Source organism: Lathamus discolor, chromosome 1 (assembly GCF_037157495.1).
Source record: "Lathamus discolor isolate bLatDis1 chromosome 1, bLatDis1.hap1, whole genome shotgun sequence".
Taxonomy (NCBI): domain Eukaryota; kingdom Metazoa; phylum Chordata; class Aves; order Psittaciformes; family Psittacidae; genus Lathamus; species Lathamus discolor.
The window spans coordinates 53,580,219-53,598,301 of record NC_088884.1 but is presented as its reverse complement, the minus strand read 5'-3'; the positions used below and the strand labels follow the sequence as shown (position 1 = coordinate 53,598,301).

General features: G+C 41.5%; 1 protein-coding gene across 1 annotated transcript in view; it reads right to left on the bottom strand.

The window, feature by feature from the left end:
* ANO4 (anoctamin 4) overlaps positions 1-18,083 on the bottom strand; it is a 211,770-nt gene that overhangs the window by 3,124 nt on the left and 190,563 nt on the right. The window contains exons 23-29 of the mRNA XM_065671440.1: positions 16,699-16,796; positions 13,093-13,235; positions 12,237-12,389; positions 10,413-10,560; positions 7,027-7,146; positions 4,819-4,924; positions 624-819 (exon numbers count right to left, since the gene is read on the bottom strand). Coding sequence (XP_065527512.1) covers positions 628-819; positions 4,819-4,924; positions 7,027-7,146; positions 10,413-10,560; positions 12,237-12,389; positions 13,093-13,235; positions 16,699-16,796 — 960 coding nt within the window. The 3' untranslated portion in view covers positions 624-627. The remainder of the gene's footprint in view (positions 1-623; positions 820-4,818; positions 4,925-7,026; positions 7,147-10,412; positions 10,561-12,236; positions 12,390-13,092; positions 13,236-16,698; positions 16,797-18,083) is intronic.

Sequence of the window (18,083 nt, the reverse complement as noted above, 5' to 3'; positions counted from 1 at the left end):
AGTTCTACCCACCTAAACTTTCAGCATTGTCAGACCAGCTGGTTAGACTGACGTTCAAGTATCTCCTCCTACAAAAAACTTCAGTAGTGTTGGAGTAAATGAAGTGGTCCCCATATGTGACTTTACCATGTAAATGCAAGCTAACACAGCTGAGTCCACTGTGGAAGAGGGCAGCACTGCCATGCATGTGCTGCAGGTGGTGGCCACACACATAGACAAGTACTGCCGTGTTGTCCAAGGCCCAATCACGGGTTATGAAGTAGCAACTTGGCCATGAGAACAAGCTGTAAAATCACCAAGTTCTGTAAAGCACTGTAAGATATATAATTGCTTTGAAGTTCAGGGCCTTGAATTTAAGTCAGGGCTTGGAAGCCTCCTGGCAAGAGTGCAGACAGTTAAGCATTGGTCTGATCTGCTCAGGCTGGCATTAGGTCTGGAGAAGACTAAGCCTTGCAAGACCTCTAATTTCAAAAGGTTTATGACAGTATGTGCCCTTTTAAACATGGGTGCACTTGTAAGAGCGCACAACATTGACTGGCTGTTCCTTTCAGTGTACTCTCCACTGTAGAAAACAGCTTTTATAAACAGAATTCCTATCTTCTTTTAAGTGGTTTCTTCCTCACCCCATCATGGCCACTCATTGTGATAAGATTTTCCATTCTTCTTCCTTTCCTTCCGCTCTTTCTGCAGACGTTCTAATTCAGCTTCATACATCATTTCCTGGATCAGGTACTTTTCTCTCCTCATCCTATCTCTCAGATCTTTTGGGAGATCTGGGATTAAGTAGGAAATCAGGTGTTTTATGCAAAAGACAAGGTGCTGCAAAAACAAAAAAGGGATAAAAAATTAAAATCTTAGGAAGAAAACAAGTACCATATTTTCTGAAAACCCACCACTTCCAATTCACAACCAGATCCTGTGATAGAACTAAATCCATTACTAAATTTTAAAAAAATAAACCATGAGTTTTTTTCCCCATAAAAAACTCCAGGCAAAGTCAGTGGAGTATGGATTGCTGCAAAGTTTGTTACAAGCAGCTGGTTCAAATAAAGCCTCAAACCTATTGTATGACCTGTGTGTTCAAACTCCCGAGGTCGTGATTTGCTCTAAGGTTGCTTGGACATGGCATGGTATTAGCGGATTACTTTGCAGGAAGAGGTGAATCAAATAATACACTCTCCTGTTGCCAGAAAGTCCTTGCATCAGAATCAGAACCAATGAATTACCCATGCAAAACGAAACATTTTTCCTTGTACTGAGTCTCTCATCCAAAGACATCTCTCAATTACCAAACATCACAATTAAATACCAGGTAACTAACCCTTTGTCCCTTTGTCCCTCATGTTTTAGGCATGCCACAGCAGAGCTTGGGTGTGATGGGGGAGGATTGCTTGAGTGAACTTTTTTTGTTTGGTCAAAGATGCTGCTTTGAGATTTAGTTACTTGAGAGAAGGAGCAGAGAAACAGAAAAATCCTCCATCTCTTACAGGACACTCATTCTAGATTGGAAAAACAAAGGTATCTCTTCTTCTCCAAGCAGAACCCTTCCTGTGAAAGCCACTGAAAAGAGAATGCAACATGTTTGCCCGTGTAATCTTCCCTCATGAGAAATAAACTCACAATACTTTAATTGTTGCTTTTTTGCCAAACCCAAAATAATAATAACGAAAAAGCTTCTGTCAGTTTAGCCTTGACAAATAATTAATTCTGCACTGATAGGAAACATGTTTGTTTTTGAGGGAGGATGACATAGCCAAACTAACCACCCCACAGTGTGAAAATTTGGTGGTCTTCTATGATGGGTTTAAAGCATTGGTGAGTAAGGGAAAAGCACTACCTGGGCTTGTGCAAAGCATTTGACACTGTCTCACACAACATCCTTGTCTCTAAATGGGAGAGATACGGATTCAATGGATGGACCACTCAGTGGATAAGGAATTGGCTGGATGGTAACACTCAAAGAGTTGTGGTCAATGGCTCAGTGTCTAAGTGGAGACAAACATCATTCCTCAGGGCTTGCTACTGGGACCTGTGCGGTTCAACATCTTTGTCGGCAACTTGACCAGTGGGATTGAGTGCACCCTCAGGAAATTTGCCGATGACACCAAGATGTGTGGTGTGGCCAACATGCTGGAAGGAAGAGATGGGATCCAGAGGGACCTTGACACACTTGAGAGGTGTGCCAGTGAGAACCTCATGAACTTCAACAAAGCAAGTGCAAGGTTGGACAGGGCCTTTGAGCAACCTGTTCTACTGGATGGTGTCCCTGCCCCTTGAATCCCTTAGTGCAATATTTTACTGTAATTGCTGTAGCAATCACAATATACCATTAGTGTCCTCCAAAAACATGATTCTGACATTTCAAATGTCCAAAGACATTTTACGATTTCTTCTGCAATTGCCTTTTTTAGTTCATAGATAGAGTCAAGGAAACAGTTTGCAGTGCCAATCATAGAATCATAGAATAGTTAGGGTTGGAAAGGACCTCAAGATCATCTAGTTCCAACCCCCCTGCCATGGACAGGGACACCTCACACTAAACCATCCCACACAAGGCTTCATCCAACCTGGCCTTGAACACTGCCAGGGATGGAGCACTCACAACCTCCCTGGGCAACTGATTCCAGTGCCTCACCACCCTAACAGGAAAGGATTTCCTCCTTATATCCAATTTAAACTTCCCCTGTTTAAGTTTTAACCCGTTACCCCTTGTCCTGTCACTACAGTCCCTGACGAAGAGTCCCTCCCCAGCATCCCTATAGGCCCCCTTCAGATACTGGAAGGCTGCTATGAGGTCTCCACGCAGCCTTCTCTTCTCCAGGCTGAATAGCCCCAACTTCCTCAGCCTGTCTTCATATGGGAGGTGCTCCAGTCCCCTGATCATCCTCGTGGCCCCCCTCTGGACTTGTTCCAACAGTTCCATGTCCTTTTTATGTTGAGGACACCAGAACTGCACACAATACTCCAGGTGAGGTCTCACAAGAGCAGAGTAGAGGGGCAGGATCACCTCCTTCCAATAAACAGAGTGTCCCTGTTGAGGGAGACAGCTGTGAGCCAGCCTATGGTTTTGGCTGGGGCAAAGCAAAGTCAACTCTCATGTGCAGGCACTGGGCAAAGAAACAAAGCTATTCCACAGAAGGCTGCAAATTTTGCTGGGCACTGAGACTTAAGCAGTGCTGATTTTTCTTGCCCCAGTTATCTTTGCAGTTATGCTGTGCTGCCTTTATGCCAAGTGTGTATAGAAAGGACAGGCTGTTTTCAGTCTTGAAACTGCTTAGGCTGACCTGCCACAACCATTCTTGTCTCCTTTTTAGAGTCAGATACCCTATCTCTCAGTACAAGAAACAAAGAGATCAAGCCCAGCAGGCCTTTATCAAATCTATCTGTCCCTCTCTCTCTCTCTCCCCTTCTCTCCTTCTTTCTCTTTCCCTCCCTCCCTTCCCTCCCTCCCTCCCTCCCTTCCTTCCCTCCCTCCCTTCCTCCTTCCCTCCCCCTTCCTCCCTCCCTCCCTCCCCCTTCCTCCCTCCCTCCCTCCCTTCCTTCCTCCCATTCTTTCTTTCGTTCTCTCTTTCTTTTCCTTAATGTTTCCCTGAGTGTGGCAGAAATTATGGAAGAGCTGATGTCCTTAGGACCAACCTCTAATGAGTTAGGCCAGTGTAGAGGAAGGACAGAGCCCAACCTGCAGTGGCATATTCCCCCTTCATCTGGGAAGGGCTGAAAATGACAGTTAGGGGGAAGTTGCAGCAGACCTTGTGCTTCTGCTGAGCCATCAAATCATCCTTATGCAAGAAATAATCTAGAAAAAGTTTCCTTTTCACTTTTCCTCTAATTCCAGTACTTCTGTTCTGTGATCCAAAGAGAGGATTCAGAAATGCAGTTCAGAATGAATTTACAGAGTAATGTGAACCAGAAATGCAGCATGTGCTCATGAACATTATGCTAATAATTTATGGCATAAATTATTACCGCTTCCATATCTGTGCTGGATGCATTGTTGCTATGATTTCAGAACAGAAGATGGAGCAAAGAGTTTTAAAAATTGTTTGTTTCCTGTTTGGCTTCTTCACAGTGTGAAAGGCATTTCAAACCACTTGTGTTGGAGAGATGCTGAACCCTTGGTTTCTGGCAGCACAGATATTCAGGCACCTGAAATTCAGGCCTTAAGAGCTGCATTTTGTTCTGTAAAGTATCTCATCCTATTATCTACCCTCCTGTCTCTTAGTTTTCAGAATCAGCATGGGAATACTCATCATGTGAAGCTGGTTTTACCTTCCCTTGTTTGTCTTAAAGTTTTCTAAGATACTGACAGTAAATACCATTATGCTGAACATTGACTAATGTACTGAATCGTCTTCATCATCATCGTCTTTGTGATGCTCATCACTCTGGGGAAATGAATGGTATTAAAAAAAAAAAAGAAAAAACAAAGCTAGATGTGTAAGTACTGTATCTTAAACTATTTTTGTTTTTCAGTTGTTCAGATTTCATCTTTTCTTCTCCTGTTATTTCACCTAATCCTTACACACTGAGGAAAACCTAGACAGGTTTTGAATGCCAGGCGTCAGAAAGTTAACAAAAGCTTTATTTATTTGCCCTGTTGGCAAGTCACTGTTACTGCTTTCAAAGTGCTGCATTCCCCCTTTTGTTAGAACCTAAATACCTGTGACTATTCAGAAAACAGATCTGAGAACACAGAGCACAATACAAATAGCAGAATAACAAAAAAAGCTCAACAGCTGCCATTGTAGATCAGCACAATGAAAAAGCTTCAAAGGAAAATTTGTTTCATTTTGTTTTGCCACCTGAATGGTCACATACCTCAAACACAATAATGAAAGCCAGCCGTGCTGCTAAGACATGCCAGAACTGCAGCGTGTAACCATAGGGCACTGGGGAGTGAGGAGGGTCTCGGTAGTCCCTGTATCTGAAAGGCAAGCAGAGTACAGTAGTTAGCAAACTCGTGCCCTGCTGGCTGGGAGGAAGGCAAAGCCAAAGCCCAACTGCTATTGTTCGTTGCGTTTTCTGCTTACTTCTTAGGCTGGGCTACACTAGCATCTCATTTCAGATCAGGTGCATGCTTTTGAAGCAAATGTCCTGATCACCCCCACTTGCCATGCTTTGGTTCACCCAAATGGGTTTGTTTCAGATGAAATATAGTGGTAAGGTGCACTCCAGGAGTGCACTTTGCACTCCAGCTGCTAATGGAAGTTCAGTGCAAATGACCAAGCCAATGCCTGTATGAAGTGAAATTGCTGAACCAAATACAGAAGATGTGGGGTGCTCAGCACCAGCACTTTGACCCTACAGCATTTCCTTTGGCCATGCCACATGTGCCTTGCGGGCACCTCCTCAGAACATGGAGCAGGGTAGGATGCCCTGCTGTTTTCAGGGCCACTTTCTTCCCACTACAAGGTAATTTCATCAGCCTGATAGCCCTCCCAAAATCCATATGAAACGGCCTCAGGGGCTCCATCTGGCCCTTGGTCAATTAGCTGGCTGTCCCTGACATAAAGCATGGCTCATCCTGACTTTAGTGGAGCCAGGACTGCTCTTCTTGGTATGCCAACAGGTAAGAGCTGTGTAAAAAATGGATGTAGTGCCTTGTCTCACAGAATGTTTCTTTAAAGACTTTAGGTCTCAATGACATAACTTAGAGATGTTTTAGCAGAATTGAGGTGGGTTGACTAGCTGATAAACTCAGCTAAAGAAAGATGTTCCTTTTCTTTTAGGTTAGATATACATAACAATTCAGTGTCCCCCAAGAGAACAGATTTATTTTCTGGAGATTTATGACACTAATTTTAAGTGTTCCCTTTTTGGGATATTGAAGGGACAGCTTTTTTATTTATGGGATTTCTACCATCAGCTTTAAGTAGCAGCAACCTCATGCTTGAAGTTGGGGAAGAAAGGAATTAAAGAGGGGGAACAGAATGATCAGAATTACAATCCACTATTAAATGGTGCTATGGCAAACCACGTGGAATGAAGTATTCTCACTCTGGTTCTGCTCCATAGAAAATGTTATCTATGAATTCAACACTGGGATGTTCTTTTTGCCAAATAAATTGTAACAGTCTTCAATATCTGTTAATTAAATGAAAATATTAATGCCACATCCCACCCCACCCTTGTTCATTATGCTATGCCACTCAAACATTATTATTAATGAAAATGTCACAATATCACAAAGTATCACTGTTTTTTTTCTGTATCACAGTATATCTTTTGTTCTTTTCCTCTTTAGGCACTCATGAAAAGATATTTTAATTCTTCATGGTGAGAAATACTGGGACTAACTGTATCTGCAGCTACCAAGACCCATGCTTGCAACCCAATGTTGAGTTAAAAAAATGGTAGCTGTATTTTTTGTTTGGTGTTTTCGGTTGGGACCTAATTTAAGACCTCTATGTAGATCATTGATTCTTTGGATCACTAAAATCAATCAGGTGCAAATCTATCATTACAGAGCAGTCGCAGACTGCTATTTCTCCAGTCTGTTGGCTGAGGACAAAGATAATTAACTGTTAATTTTATTTTGATTCAAACCACAAGTATATGAGTATTACTAATACTTGCACCTGTAAGCAATGGCATAAACATATTATCCATTCAACAGTTAAGAAGTGCTAGATTTGAGGTTTCATAAATGTAGCTTAGGACAGACCCTGTGAACTAACTCAGTGTGCAACCTTGGCTTGTGCTATGATATAACTTGATTAAAGTTTTATCTCACTGGTACCTAAGTAACCAGTCACCTATTACTGGCCATTTAATACCGTATTTCCCCATGATGGTTCTGTGTGATTCAAGCCATGTCACCACAGAAATCCTGCATCAGGAACACCTGCCAGATATTTTTGGCCTTTTCTGTATCAAAGGAAGGATTCAGCAGAATCATGAGCATGGCCCTGAACAGCACAGGTAATTCTTTCCATTACTGTTTTTTAAGCTCTGAAAACTAGTTCCAACCCCAAATTTATCCCAGTGCTTCTCCCTTGCAATGAGTTATTTTGATCAGGTACTTACCTGCAATATTTTAATGGTGTACCAGAGAATTCGCTTCCATTTGATGTTGGCTCCGAACGGTTCTCAAAGTCAGACACCAGAAATACTGATAAACTGGCATTAACATACCCAACCATACACCTAGAAGGTGAAAAAATCCTGTAGTCAGGATACAGAAAGGTTTTTCTATTAACTGTTGTAATCAGGAGGATATTCTCTGGGTTTCATGAAATCACAGTATAACTGTGATACTTATTAATATCTGAAAAGATGTTGAGGTGATATAAAAGAGATGCTCAAGTAGGTCAGATGGACAATAAAAGTGAAGCAATGATAAGATTTCTGTAGGAGAAGAAATGGTGAAGCCTGGCACTGGTTACTTTTGAAGAGAAAAGTCACCTAATAGGTGACAAAGTAGAAGTAGAGAAAATCATGAGTAGCACTTGGAAGAAAGAATATTCCCACTGTTACCCTCATGGTACTATCACAAAGGGACATCAAATCAGATGGCAGGCAATACACTTAAAACAGCTTTTACAAAATGTCCAGTTAATCAGAGGAATGCAGTACTAAGATCTCAGGGCGGCTGAGCACTGGGTCAGATAGTTTGGAGAACACTGAGTAGGAGAATGTATGTCGAAGGGCTGTGAGAGTCACTAGAAGACTCCAGTGTGGTGTTAATAAAGCTGAGGAGAGAGATGGCAAGCAAATTGTGCTGCTAATTCTGCACTCCCCAAGCACAAGTAAGTCTTGGCACACTGCTCAGCTTGCTGCAGAGTACAGTGGACAGAAGGGAGAAATGATTGGGGCTTTTTGGTTTTGTTTTTTTTTTTTTTTTAACTATCCATTTTACAGTCTTTGAGAAATTCCATGTAGACATCATCTGGCATTGTCTCGAAATTTCCATACTGATTGGATTTGGAACTTTGTTTGGGAATTTATTTAATGACAATGTTTTTCTCGTATCACTGGCTGTCATATAGATCTAATACCTACAGATGTTTTTTGTAAGAAAGAAACACCTGTCTCAAGTTATTCAATAGCAGATGTTCTTGACTCCTTAATTTGAGAAAACTCATTATTCCTGTGGATTTTGAATAGCTTCTGGCTTTTGTAACAGCACTTATTAATAATTATATCCAGAATGCTGACATAAATAGTTTTTATCCAGGTTGGCTTCTTCAAAGAATTACTATCTAATGGTTTCATCTAGAAATTCAGAAAAGCAGCAGAAGTGTGGAAGCACGGTACAAGAGGTTTTTGAAAAGATGATAAGAGCTTCCTCTGTGAGCCAAGCTACTTCCCCTGTGCTGAGCTAGTTTCAAAGCCACTGAGTCATATCTGAGTCTTCGTAAAAATAAAATTTCTAAGGGTGGCTCTTTTTTTTCGTGAACAGTGGTCCTGAGAAAATCAGTAGCAAGGAAAGTTGCTGACAGTGCCTCAATGTCCTATGGATCTTCATAATGGCACAAGCAGAGGAACATTCTCAGGAACTACTGGAGCCGGACCAAACACTTTACCCATGAAGGTACTTTAACTCTTCATGAAAATAAATGGAACAGTTCCCTTGCCAACTAAAATGTCAAAGTCACAGAACCACAGAATGGTTAAGGTTGGAAAGGACCTTAAGATCATCTAGTTCCAACCCCCCTGCCATGGGCAAGGACACCTCACACTAAACCATCTCACCCAAGGCTTCATCCAACCTGGCCTTGAACACTGCCAGGGATGGAGCATTCACAACCTCCCTGGGCAACCCATTTCAGTGCCTCACCACCCTTACAGTAAAGAACTTCTTCCTTATATCCAATCTAAACTTCCCCTGTTTGTTTTAACCCGTTACCCCTTGTCCTGCCACTACAGTCCCTAATGAAGAAGAATTCCTCTCCAGCATCCCTATAGGCCCCCTTCAGACACTGGAAGGCTGCTATGAGGTCCCCACGCAGCCTTATCTTCTCCAGGCTGAACAGCCCCAACTTCCTCAGCCTGTCTTCATACGGGAGGTGCTCCAGTCCCCTGATCATCCTCGTGGCCTCCTCTGGACTTGCTCCAAGAGCTCGATGTCCTTCTTATGTTGGGGACACCAGAACTGCACACAGTGCTCAAAACGGGGTCTCACAAGTGTGACCTGTTGGTGATGCTCCTTTTGTTGCAGTCCAGTATACAGTTGGCTTCTGGGCTGTAAGTGCACACTGAAGCCAGCTCATATTCAGTTTCTTGTCGACCAGCACCCTCAAGTCCTTCTCCGCAGGGCTGCTCCACCCAACCTGTAGCTGTGCCTGGGATTACCCTGACTCAAGCATAGGACCTTGAACTTGGCCATGTTGAATTTCAGGAGGTTGGTATTGGCCCACCTCTCAAGTGCATAAAGGTTACTCTGGATGGCATTCCTTCCCTCCAGCGTATCAACTGAACCACACAGCTTAGTGTTGTCAGCAAACTTGCTGACAGCATCCTTGCAGGACAGCAAGTTAGCAGCACGGCTAATCAGGAGCTGGCTAATCAGGAGCTGCCACGCCAGCTGCCCTTCTTCCATCAGTATGATTAAACAGTACTGACAACCAAAATGTGGCAAAAAAGCAGCAACAGAACTTGCTTTCTGTAGCAGGGAAAAAATATTGATCTGCCATATGTCTAACAGCAGAATGTAAGCTCTCCGTTAATGTCAACTGTTTAGCCTGGGTTTACTTGAATAGTAGGGTCCTTGCTAATGGAACTGCTAGGAGATAATTTGCAAAATGTGTCTATGTGTGTTCAGCTGGATTCAATGACCTTCCTTGAGTCCAACAGCCTAGATTGTACAAGTAGCGTGCACACACTAATATAATCACAGTCTTTAGCAACACTGACAGAAAATCCACTTAGGCGGCAGGGATTCAGTTAAAAAATGTCTGCTGACATGAGGACTCTAGTTTTAGAAGAGAACCAAGTTACATTGGTCTGTAAGCACATCTGGATTTGTTAGCTGGAAATTGCTTCCTTTTGTTAGTCCTTTTTCTGAACAATACATGGTGAATAGTACAACTGGAAAAAAAATCCTAGCGAATAAGTTTAAAATGCTCATTAAATCTGTAACTGATAAATATCAGCATTGTTTCAGAGTGATAAGAAGGTTATACTCATGTACACTGGCTGAGAAGTGCAGCTTGTGCAGCATACTGTTATACACACCTAATCTCTGCAACAGCTCTGCCATGTTTTCTTTGAATTAACGTCATAAATTTCAGTCAGTTAGCAACCCACTCTGTGGATACACAGAGCATCAATATCTATGGCTGATAACTGTTACCTAAGCACAACAATAAACTTGCGTTAGTGGCATCAGCACAATCACAAACAGTACAGCTGTATCTATTGAAGCAGTACTTGATTTTCATACGCATCTGTTTTCCCAAAGAAAAGCTTACTTTTGTCCAGCTTCTCCTTGGCCAGCACAAGGTCCATACTTGTAAGCATAAACAAGGCGAGGGATGAAATCAGATGTCACAGCTATGACAAATGCATTTGTGATAACAGAAAGAATTCCAATGCCTTCCAGGATCCCGTACCAGATTCCTGTTCAACAAGGAGGGTATGTTAGCTCCAGAAAAAACAAGAACCAAAGTGCCTGAGACACTGCATGCTCTGAAGCACTTGTCCCCAGCACTCAAAGTCTTTTAATTTCCATCTGAGAGTCACTGAGTAAAAATAATTGTTCTTTCTGAATAGCAAGACTTCAGTGGATCAGATTTCTGTTCCCACTGGGTGGGAACTTTGTTGATCCTGCAAATAATCTCAAGGAAGCCGCAAAAATTCTTATGGAGGCTTTAAACAACAGAACCATGTGGGTGATATTAAGAAATATTGTAATACTCCCTAGTTATGACGATAACTACCCAGTCTTTGAGGAGGGTCTGTGAGGACAGCCATGAATATATGCAATCCATGATCTACCTATCACAGGCACCTTCTGTGTAACTCATGCTCAGCTGGTCAGCATGTACTTATTAGCAACAAAATCTTCACGGCATCCTAATGCTATACAATGGCACACAGCCCCTGGGCATCACCTGGGCTTTTTGGCTCATCCTCAGTCATCTGACAGATATGTGGTACAGGCACACTGCAACTCTGGTCATGAGGACCATCAAGGAAAAACACATCAAAGGTGGGTTAGACACAGCCATTGATTTTAATGAGGCATCAAGCTGTCCCTGAGAACTTTGCTAAATAGGAAGTGAATGCAACTTACTCTGAGAAAGCACACCTGAATCAGCTTGAAAAAGATACGTATTTTTCTGTGCTTTTATTATTTACATTATATAGCCTTTTTTTCAGAGATTATGACTGCAGTGTATGCTGTGTACTGGCTGATGTCTAGGTTTGTACCTAAACTCACAGATCCACACTGCTCACATACAAAACTACTAAGACACAGACTTCAGGTATATATGGTAGATCATTTTGGGAGCACAAAACGTGGGTTTCTGCTATTTCAAGGTGTGGGCTACTGTTTTTTGTAATGCAGATGGGCAGTGAGGTATTCTATTTACACCTCCACAGACACCAGGTGTTCAATGTTTGGCAGATGACTTGGTTTTACAGAGTTCTTCCTAAAGGTGTTCTCCTTTTGCAGACTACAAGGATAGATTTATAGTCAAAATACGTACAGAGAGCCCTTGCAGTAGTGTGTGGCTGTGTGACCTCTAAATTGTGCGAACCCTGTGTTTAGCAGTGTAGGTGCGCCTCACTTGAGAACAGGCTGTTGCTTGAGATATAGACCCACCTTCTTTGACCCATCAGTGACCCACTGGACATACCTCTAAGGGTCAGGGGGCTTGGTTTTGGCCAGATAAATATAAACCACACAGGTCCCTTGCAGAAGGGTTACTGCTTTAACTTGACTTTCATGTTTCAGCTGCTCTGTCTGGTTATTATGTTCAAACTGAGCAGTAGCATGTGTTCACACAGTGTGTCTGCCACAAGGAAAAACCTGCAGAGAACACTGCTCACTTCATTAAAACATCCTGACTGTTAAGTCATCCAGGAAATAACTAAAAGACATTTTCCAATATAGACTCTTGATTACATAAGTAGATTGGCATCAGATACTTGAAGCTGAACAAATTGTGCGGTGTTTATAGGAAAGATGACTGAAAATAAGTTAATGTGCTCTTATTTGAAGCTTTCAGTGCTTTGCCTTAGAAGAAACATACATACACACATAACAAATACACATACAAAGAACTCACCTATGTCTTTGGCTCTTGAAGCTAAAGGTCTTCTCCACTGGGTAACAAATTTGTATGCATCAAGCCTAATTTCAATAATATTGTTAAGTAAGGCCAGGAGTGGTGCCAGTGGAAAAGCTGCCACAAAAATGGTTGTGAACCCAAACTGAAGAACTAGAAAAAATAAAGGAAAGGTCACATAATAACTGTTAAGATCTAATCCAAGGTGTAAAACACCAAATAATACAAGCATACAAACATTACGTATAAATATACAAACATCTCTCATTATGCCATACCACACAATAGTCTAGTGACACTTGTACAGCAATTCCTTGTCAAAAGTTCAGAACAGGATGACAAGAACAAAGACATTTTGTTCTTAGGATGCATAGCTTCTAGATGCATAACTTCTAGATTTTGTAATGTGGGGCTTGGACAAGTTTGTAGGTGGACAAACTACTTTTAGAAAGGGACTTTTTTACACCAGCGTTGACTAGTATGTCTCAATACCTGCAAAGATTAGGGCTGAATACCTCTCTTTATATAGTACAGATGGGCAGCACTTTGAAGCTTTGTGTAAGTTTCTAGAGGCAGGTTTTTAGACTGTCAAATTTCCCATTAATTCAAAAAGAATTGTGTGAGGGAGAAAAGAAAAAAACAATCATGACATTATCAGTTCAGTCACAGAGGGCAAAAGTTCTTGTTCTTTAACATTACTTTGAGCAGTAACTTTGAGCAATTACCCTCTGATCTGTACATCTTTAGCTTATAATTAAAATAATTAGCAATAATTAAAATACACCAGCCCACACCAACAAAAAAGCACCAACATTAAAATCCAGTGAAAGAGAGAGAACAAAGGTCAGCGCCATACTCATTTCTAGGTATTCATCAAAGAGTCCATAAGCATTCATAGGTTGCAAATTGTAGTCCTTTTCCCACTGTGGGAAGTTTGTTTTTCTCTGTGTGCCATACTCTTGTCGTAGTTTTCTCCTGGTCCACCAGTTTTGAATTAGCCTGCATTTTCAAATAAATTAAAGAAACAAGGTAAATAATATTAGTGGCTATTTATCACAAAATTGGAAAAGGCTTAGTGTGCACAAAATATCTTGCAAAATTAATTTCCAAATGCACAGGAAAAATAGAGCATTATTAATACATGTGGTTGATGACATGGCATAATAGGTATAAAAACAGTTACGGCTGATGTGCTGTAATCCAGGCCTAGGAGTTGTTAAAGTGGTGAAGGGATTTTGACATCTTTTCCTTATTTATTTACCTTCCGTTTCTCTACACAGAATAGAAAATTGCTTCAGGGCCTTTTTATATGGCAGAATGCAACACTGTGTGGAGATAGTTGAGCTGTAATTGAGAAATCAGTAAATAGAAAGCTAATGCTGCTTGATCCCTTCCCGTGTGTGAGCCAACATCTCTACACAGCTCTACAGTGTGAAGAATAATAGTCCTCAGGCAATCCTGGAAGGGAAAAAGGAACCTTGAATGGTGTCTGCAGCCAAACATACAGGGGAACAAAAAGCAGAAAGAAGTGTGTGGACTGCTGACAACACCTGGTGGCCGACAGAGGTTTATGGCTGACATGAGAGCTGTCTCCACCTCAAGAAATGGGGGAGCTGTACTGGACTTCAGGGGGAAGTTACGGTTTCTGAAAAAACACATGTGTAGGGCACCATGGGAGGCATTAAGCCAGAAGAGAAATGAGTGCTCACATTCGAAATATACATCTTTGCCTTTCCAGGGTAGGGAGTTGTACTGGTTTGGCCCACAAAGAACATGAATCACAGTTAATATGGAGAGGAAAAAAAGAAAGAAAAATAGATTTTCTCTAAAGTTGTGGCTGGCCCCTTCATCTCAGCAAGATAGAGGGTGATGGCTCACCCAAATAATTCAATCCTTTCCCTGACACTGCTTTGCTTCTTGCCTTCACAGTGGTCTGGTCTGAAGAGTAGGCAAATGAACATTGGATTTGGATAAGAGTTTGGCCAATTGCTTGTTTTCTTAAAGCTTAGAGATTATTTCTCCTTTCAAGCCATTTATCAGAGATGTTATAGCTTTTCCTGTCTTCCTTAAAGAAGCATAGGTGTAACTGAGTGCAGGACATTAAAATCCAGAGTTTAGAAGTGCAAGAAAAAATGTAGAAGTCAAACCATGGATTTCAAGCCAAAATTTGTAAGTACTAGAAATTATTAAAATATTTGGTTTTAGCAGCTCACAGCCAGTTACTAATGTGTGAAAAGCCTAAAAAGACCTTTCCTATGAATGACCATGGTTGTGATTGATGAACTGTGGGACAGTTAAGGGCACATCTTTGCAGTCCACAGCACCCTTTGGGACTTGGTCTCTCTTGTCCTGCCCATGACAAAGCAGGAGGGCTGAGACTTGAAAGGCAGCAAATTGAGGGGTGAGGTGCATGTGAGACCAATACATTGAGACAGATACTGGTTAACTTCCTCCTTTGTGAGGGGGAAAACCTGTAGCCAGTGTTACAAAATACCCAAGACTCCTAGTAAAATTCAAATAAATGTCATTTTCTGACTTATGTGGGAGCAAAATGTGAGTAACACAACATAATGTGGTTTTAATAGCGCTATATGTTCTTCTTCCAAGGAAAACATCAACTTGGAATTGCAATTTTCCACTTCCAAATGAAGCAATAATTTATACTTGGTTTCTTAAGTTATTGCAAACGTATCTATACAAGCTATCAGAAGCTTTGAGGTGGTGTTTGTATGAAGTGGAACCACTCCTGCATGCCAGAATTTGTATTAAAACTGTAAACACTAAACAACTGATCCTCTAGCACAAATCCTAGGTCCTCTCTTTGGTATCTTTGCAACCTAGTTTTTAACTTTCAGGTAGAAATTTCAGAGAAGCCAATGCCACATGTGCAGCATTGCCACACGACAGCAGCTACTGGGGTTCCTGTTACTGAGAAGTGCCTTCCCCCCCCTCCAGGGATGGAAGAGATGCAGGGAGCACATGCCTGTATCAGAGCTGGGCTGCCACCCTGAAATGGTGTAAAAAACCGTCTTCAAGACAGGCTACTGGTGCTTCTCTCCTAGGGCTCTCTTATGGGGAAATATTCTCTGCTATAAGCTTTTGAGCTCTGGCACTGTGCAGTGCTGGCTCTGCCTGGGTCTCAGCACGAAATAGCCAGCACATGGGTGGAGGCACAGTGATGTTCTACAACAAACTGTATGATTGCCTCCAAATCATCTGACTGTCCACATGGTATTGGCTCTGATCATGCTCTTAGCAGGAATGATCATGTTTCTTTTTCCAAACAAAAAGGATATGCACTTGCCTGCAGCATTTCAGGGCTAGAAGATGGAATGAAAGGTCTGAAGAGTAAATATAAATTGAAGTATCTCACATTGTTGTGACTGTTTATGCGTTGTGACTTTCATTGGAACTCTAAAGAGAAGCAGTTTATTCCTATTAAATCACTTGTTCTTAATCTCCTCCTATCTGCTTCAGTCGCCTTTTCTAATCCCTTTCTGTGCTCTTTATTAAGTATCAAAATCCCTATTAATAGGTAGCAGAAAGCTCTAACGAGAACTGACAAAAGAGGCAAGGGGTAGAAAGAGAGGATCAATACTGTTGCTGCTGCTGTTCCCTCCTCCTCACCCCAGCTAATTCCTCCAGCCCTAACAGCTGCAAAATCCTGGCAAGCATTGCTAGGTACAAACCTCGGAAGACAGAGAGATTACAAGCTTTGAGTATCTCGACTGCCAAGTACTCTGCATTTAAACCATTTACTCTGTTCTCATTACAGCCAGATGTGATCAGAACTGAGGCTGCCTGAAATTAGTTCTGTAGCATGTTTCTGTAGTTCAGGGGCCAAACACAGCACCAGCTCTGCTGCGGATCCTGCCAGGAAGCAAATCCCTCTGAACTTTGCAAGGGCAAATTTCTGATAATGTCAGCTCTCTTATATTTTTACACTTGCTAATTTCCGTTGATGACTTGTCACACTGTCTCTAGCATCAACTGTCTATATTAATCATATTAAACATGCTCACTAGATACTAATCAATAAGAAATAAACCAATAGGAAATGAATGTCAGCCCCTTTAGCTAGGGCACAGATATAGTAAATTTTTCTATCTCTGCAAGTGTGTCTCTGCAGCTCTGCCAGCAGTGCATTTTTCTAGTTCATACCTGCCCTTTCAGGCATCTTTTATCACCCAGTAAGGAGAAATCCAATTTAGAACTTCCTGGCATAGCTAAAAAATAATACATACAATATTTCCTGTGTACGGAATACAGCAGACCTACTGTTATTCTTAAAAAGTTTTAAAACATAGAATACAATTTTATGAAATCAAGTACTTCCCATATATTATCTAGTTCTACCTCCCTGGAATGGGGACTGTGTCTTGCTTTTACGTAACTGGTCATAAGAAAAGCATAAACAGTATTCTTCCGTGACCTACAAAGCATAGGCATTATATTTACTTACGGGTAGCCCAGTTCCATGAAATTATTCCAAGTCTGCTTTAACACCATTATAATACCCATCTGCATACAAAGATCGATAAGGCATCCACTAGGGTGGCACTACAGAAAAAAAAAAGAAACAAAAGGTTAAACAGAAACAGTTTCAAAGCATTTCTTTGAGACTAGAAATGGATATTAGCTAATTTACTTAAAGGAAATTAAATGCCGTTCTCTTTCTATTTTTTTATTAATATAAACTCTTGGGAACATACGAGACTATATCATACCATCAGCCTTTTAAGCCTATAATCTAACTCTCTGCAGAAGTCAGAATCAGATGAAACCAGTGCACATTTCACATTAGTGCCTCTAATGTATGGTGAAACGGTAAGTGGGACAGAGGCAGAGGATACCAAGTTTCTCTAATGATTTCAATAGTACTGGGGCAGGTTGGCTGCATCAAGTCAAAGAATGAAGAGAAAATTCCTCCTGTCAGCACAAGCAAACAGTTTCTGTCTAGAGGATACACCTAATACTGTTTATTGAGTACTATTTAATGTATGACTGAGTGGCCCATGCAAAGCTATTCTCTTCTTGAACAACAGTTAAGCACTCCTGCTGTGTGCTTGCTTGCTTGCTTTAGCAGAGGCTCCAGACCTTGAAGAAGTGGTGCTGCTTTCGGGGAGATGCTCAGATAGCACTATATTATGTTATCCCATAATATAACCTGAGAGAGATAGGTGCAGTATTAATGAAGTAGCAGTGATGCTTGTAGAAACATCACTAATAAGTAAATTGTGTAGATATCTCCACAGACACTGGACTAGACTGTGTCACATCATTAAGTGTCTTAGACTTGGCTTCATCCAACAGGTGAAGAGTGGGCTATTGGAGGTATACCTGGGCATTATATTCTAAATTATATTCCTAATAAGACCTAGCACAGATATGGCCAATAAAGTTGATTTTTTTTTATTTAACATTTATTTTATTATTAGACTTCTTTTTTTTTCCTCTGAGAAAAGCAAAACAGTAGCTTCCACCAGCAACTGACCCAACCTGTATTACCTTGCTGTTGCACTTCCCTCCCAAACCCAGTTCTTTCTTCCTCCTATCTGTGCTCCTGCAGAGAGATGAGGTTCTTTCCCTGTTCTCTGATCCCTCTGTGAGATGATTCAGACCAGTAATCCATCAGAAAACTTAATTCAGCCAGAAAAAGAGTTTCCTGCTGATACAGGGAACTGAATATGCTCCTCACATGGTTGGATAAGCCAGAGCCAGTGCAGAGGAAATGGAAGGAGCAAACTTCTGGGGCAAGGCTCAAAGGAAGAGCAGAACTATCTCCTTTTGGCAGCAGCAAGCTGTTAGGTCAGCTCAGCCTCTCTAAGACTTCGGAGCGATATTGAG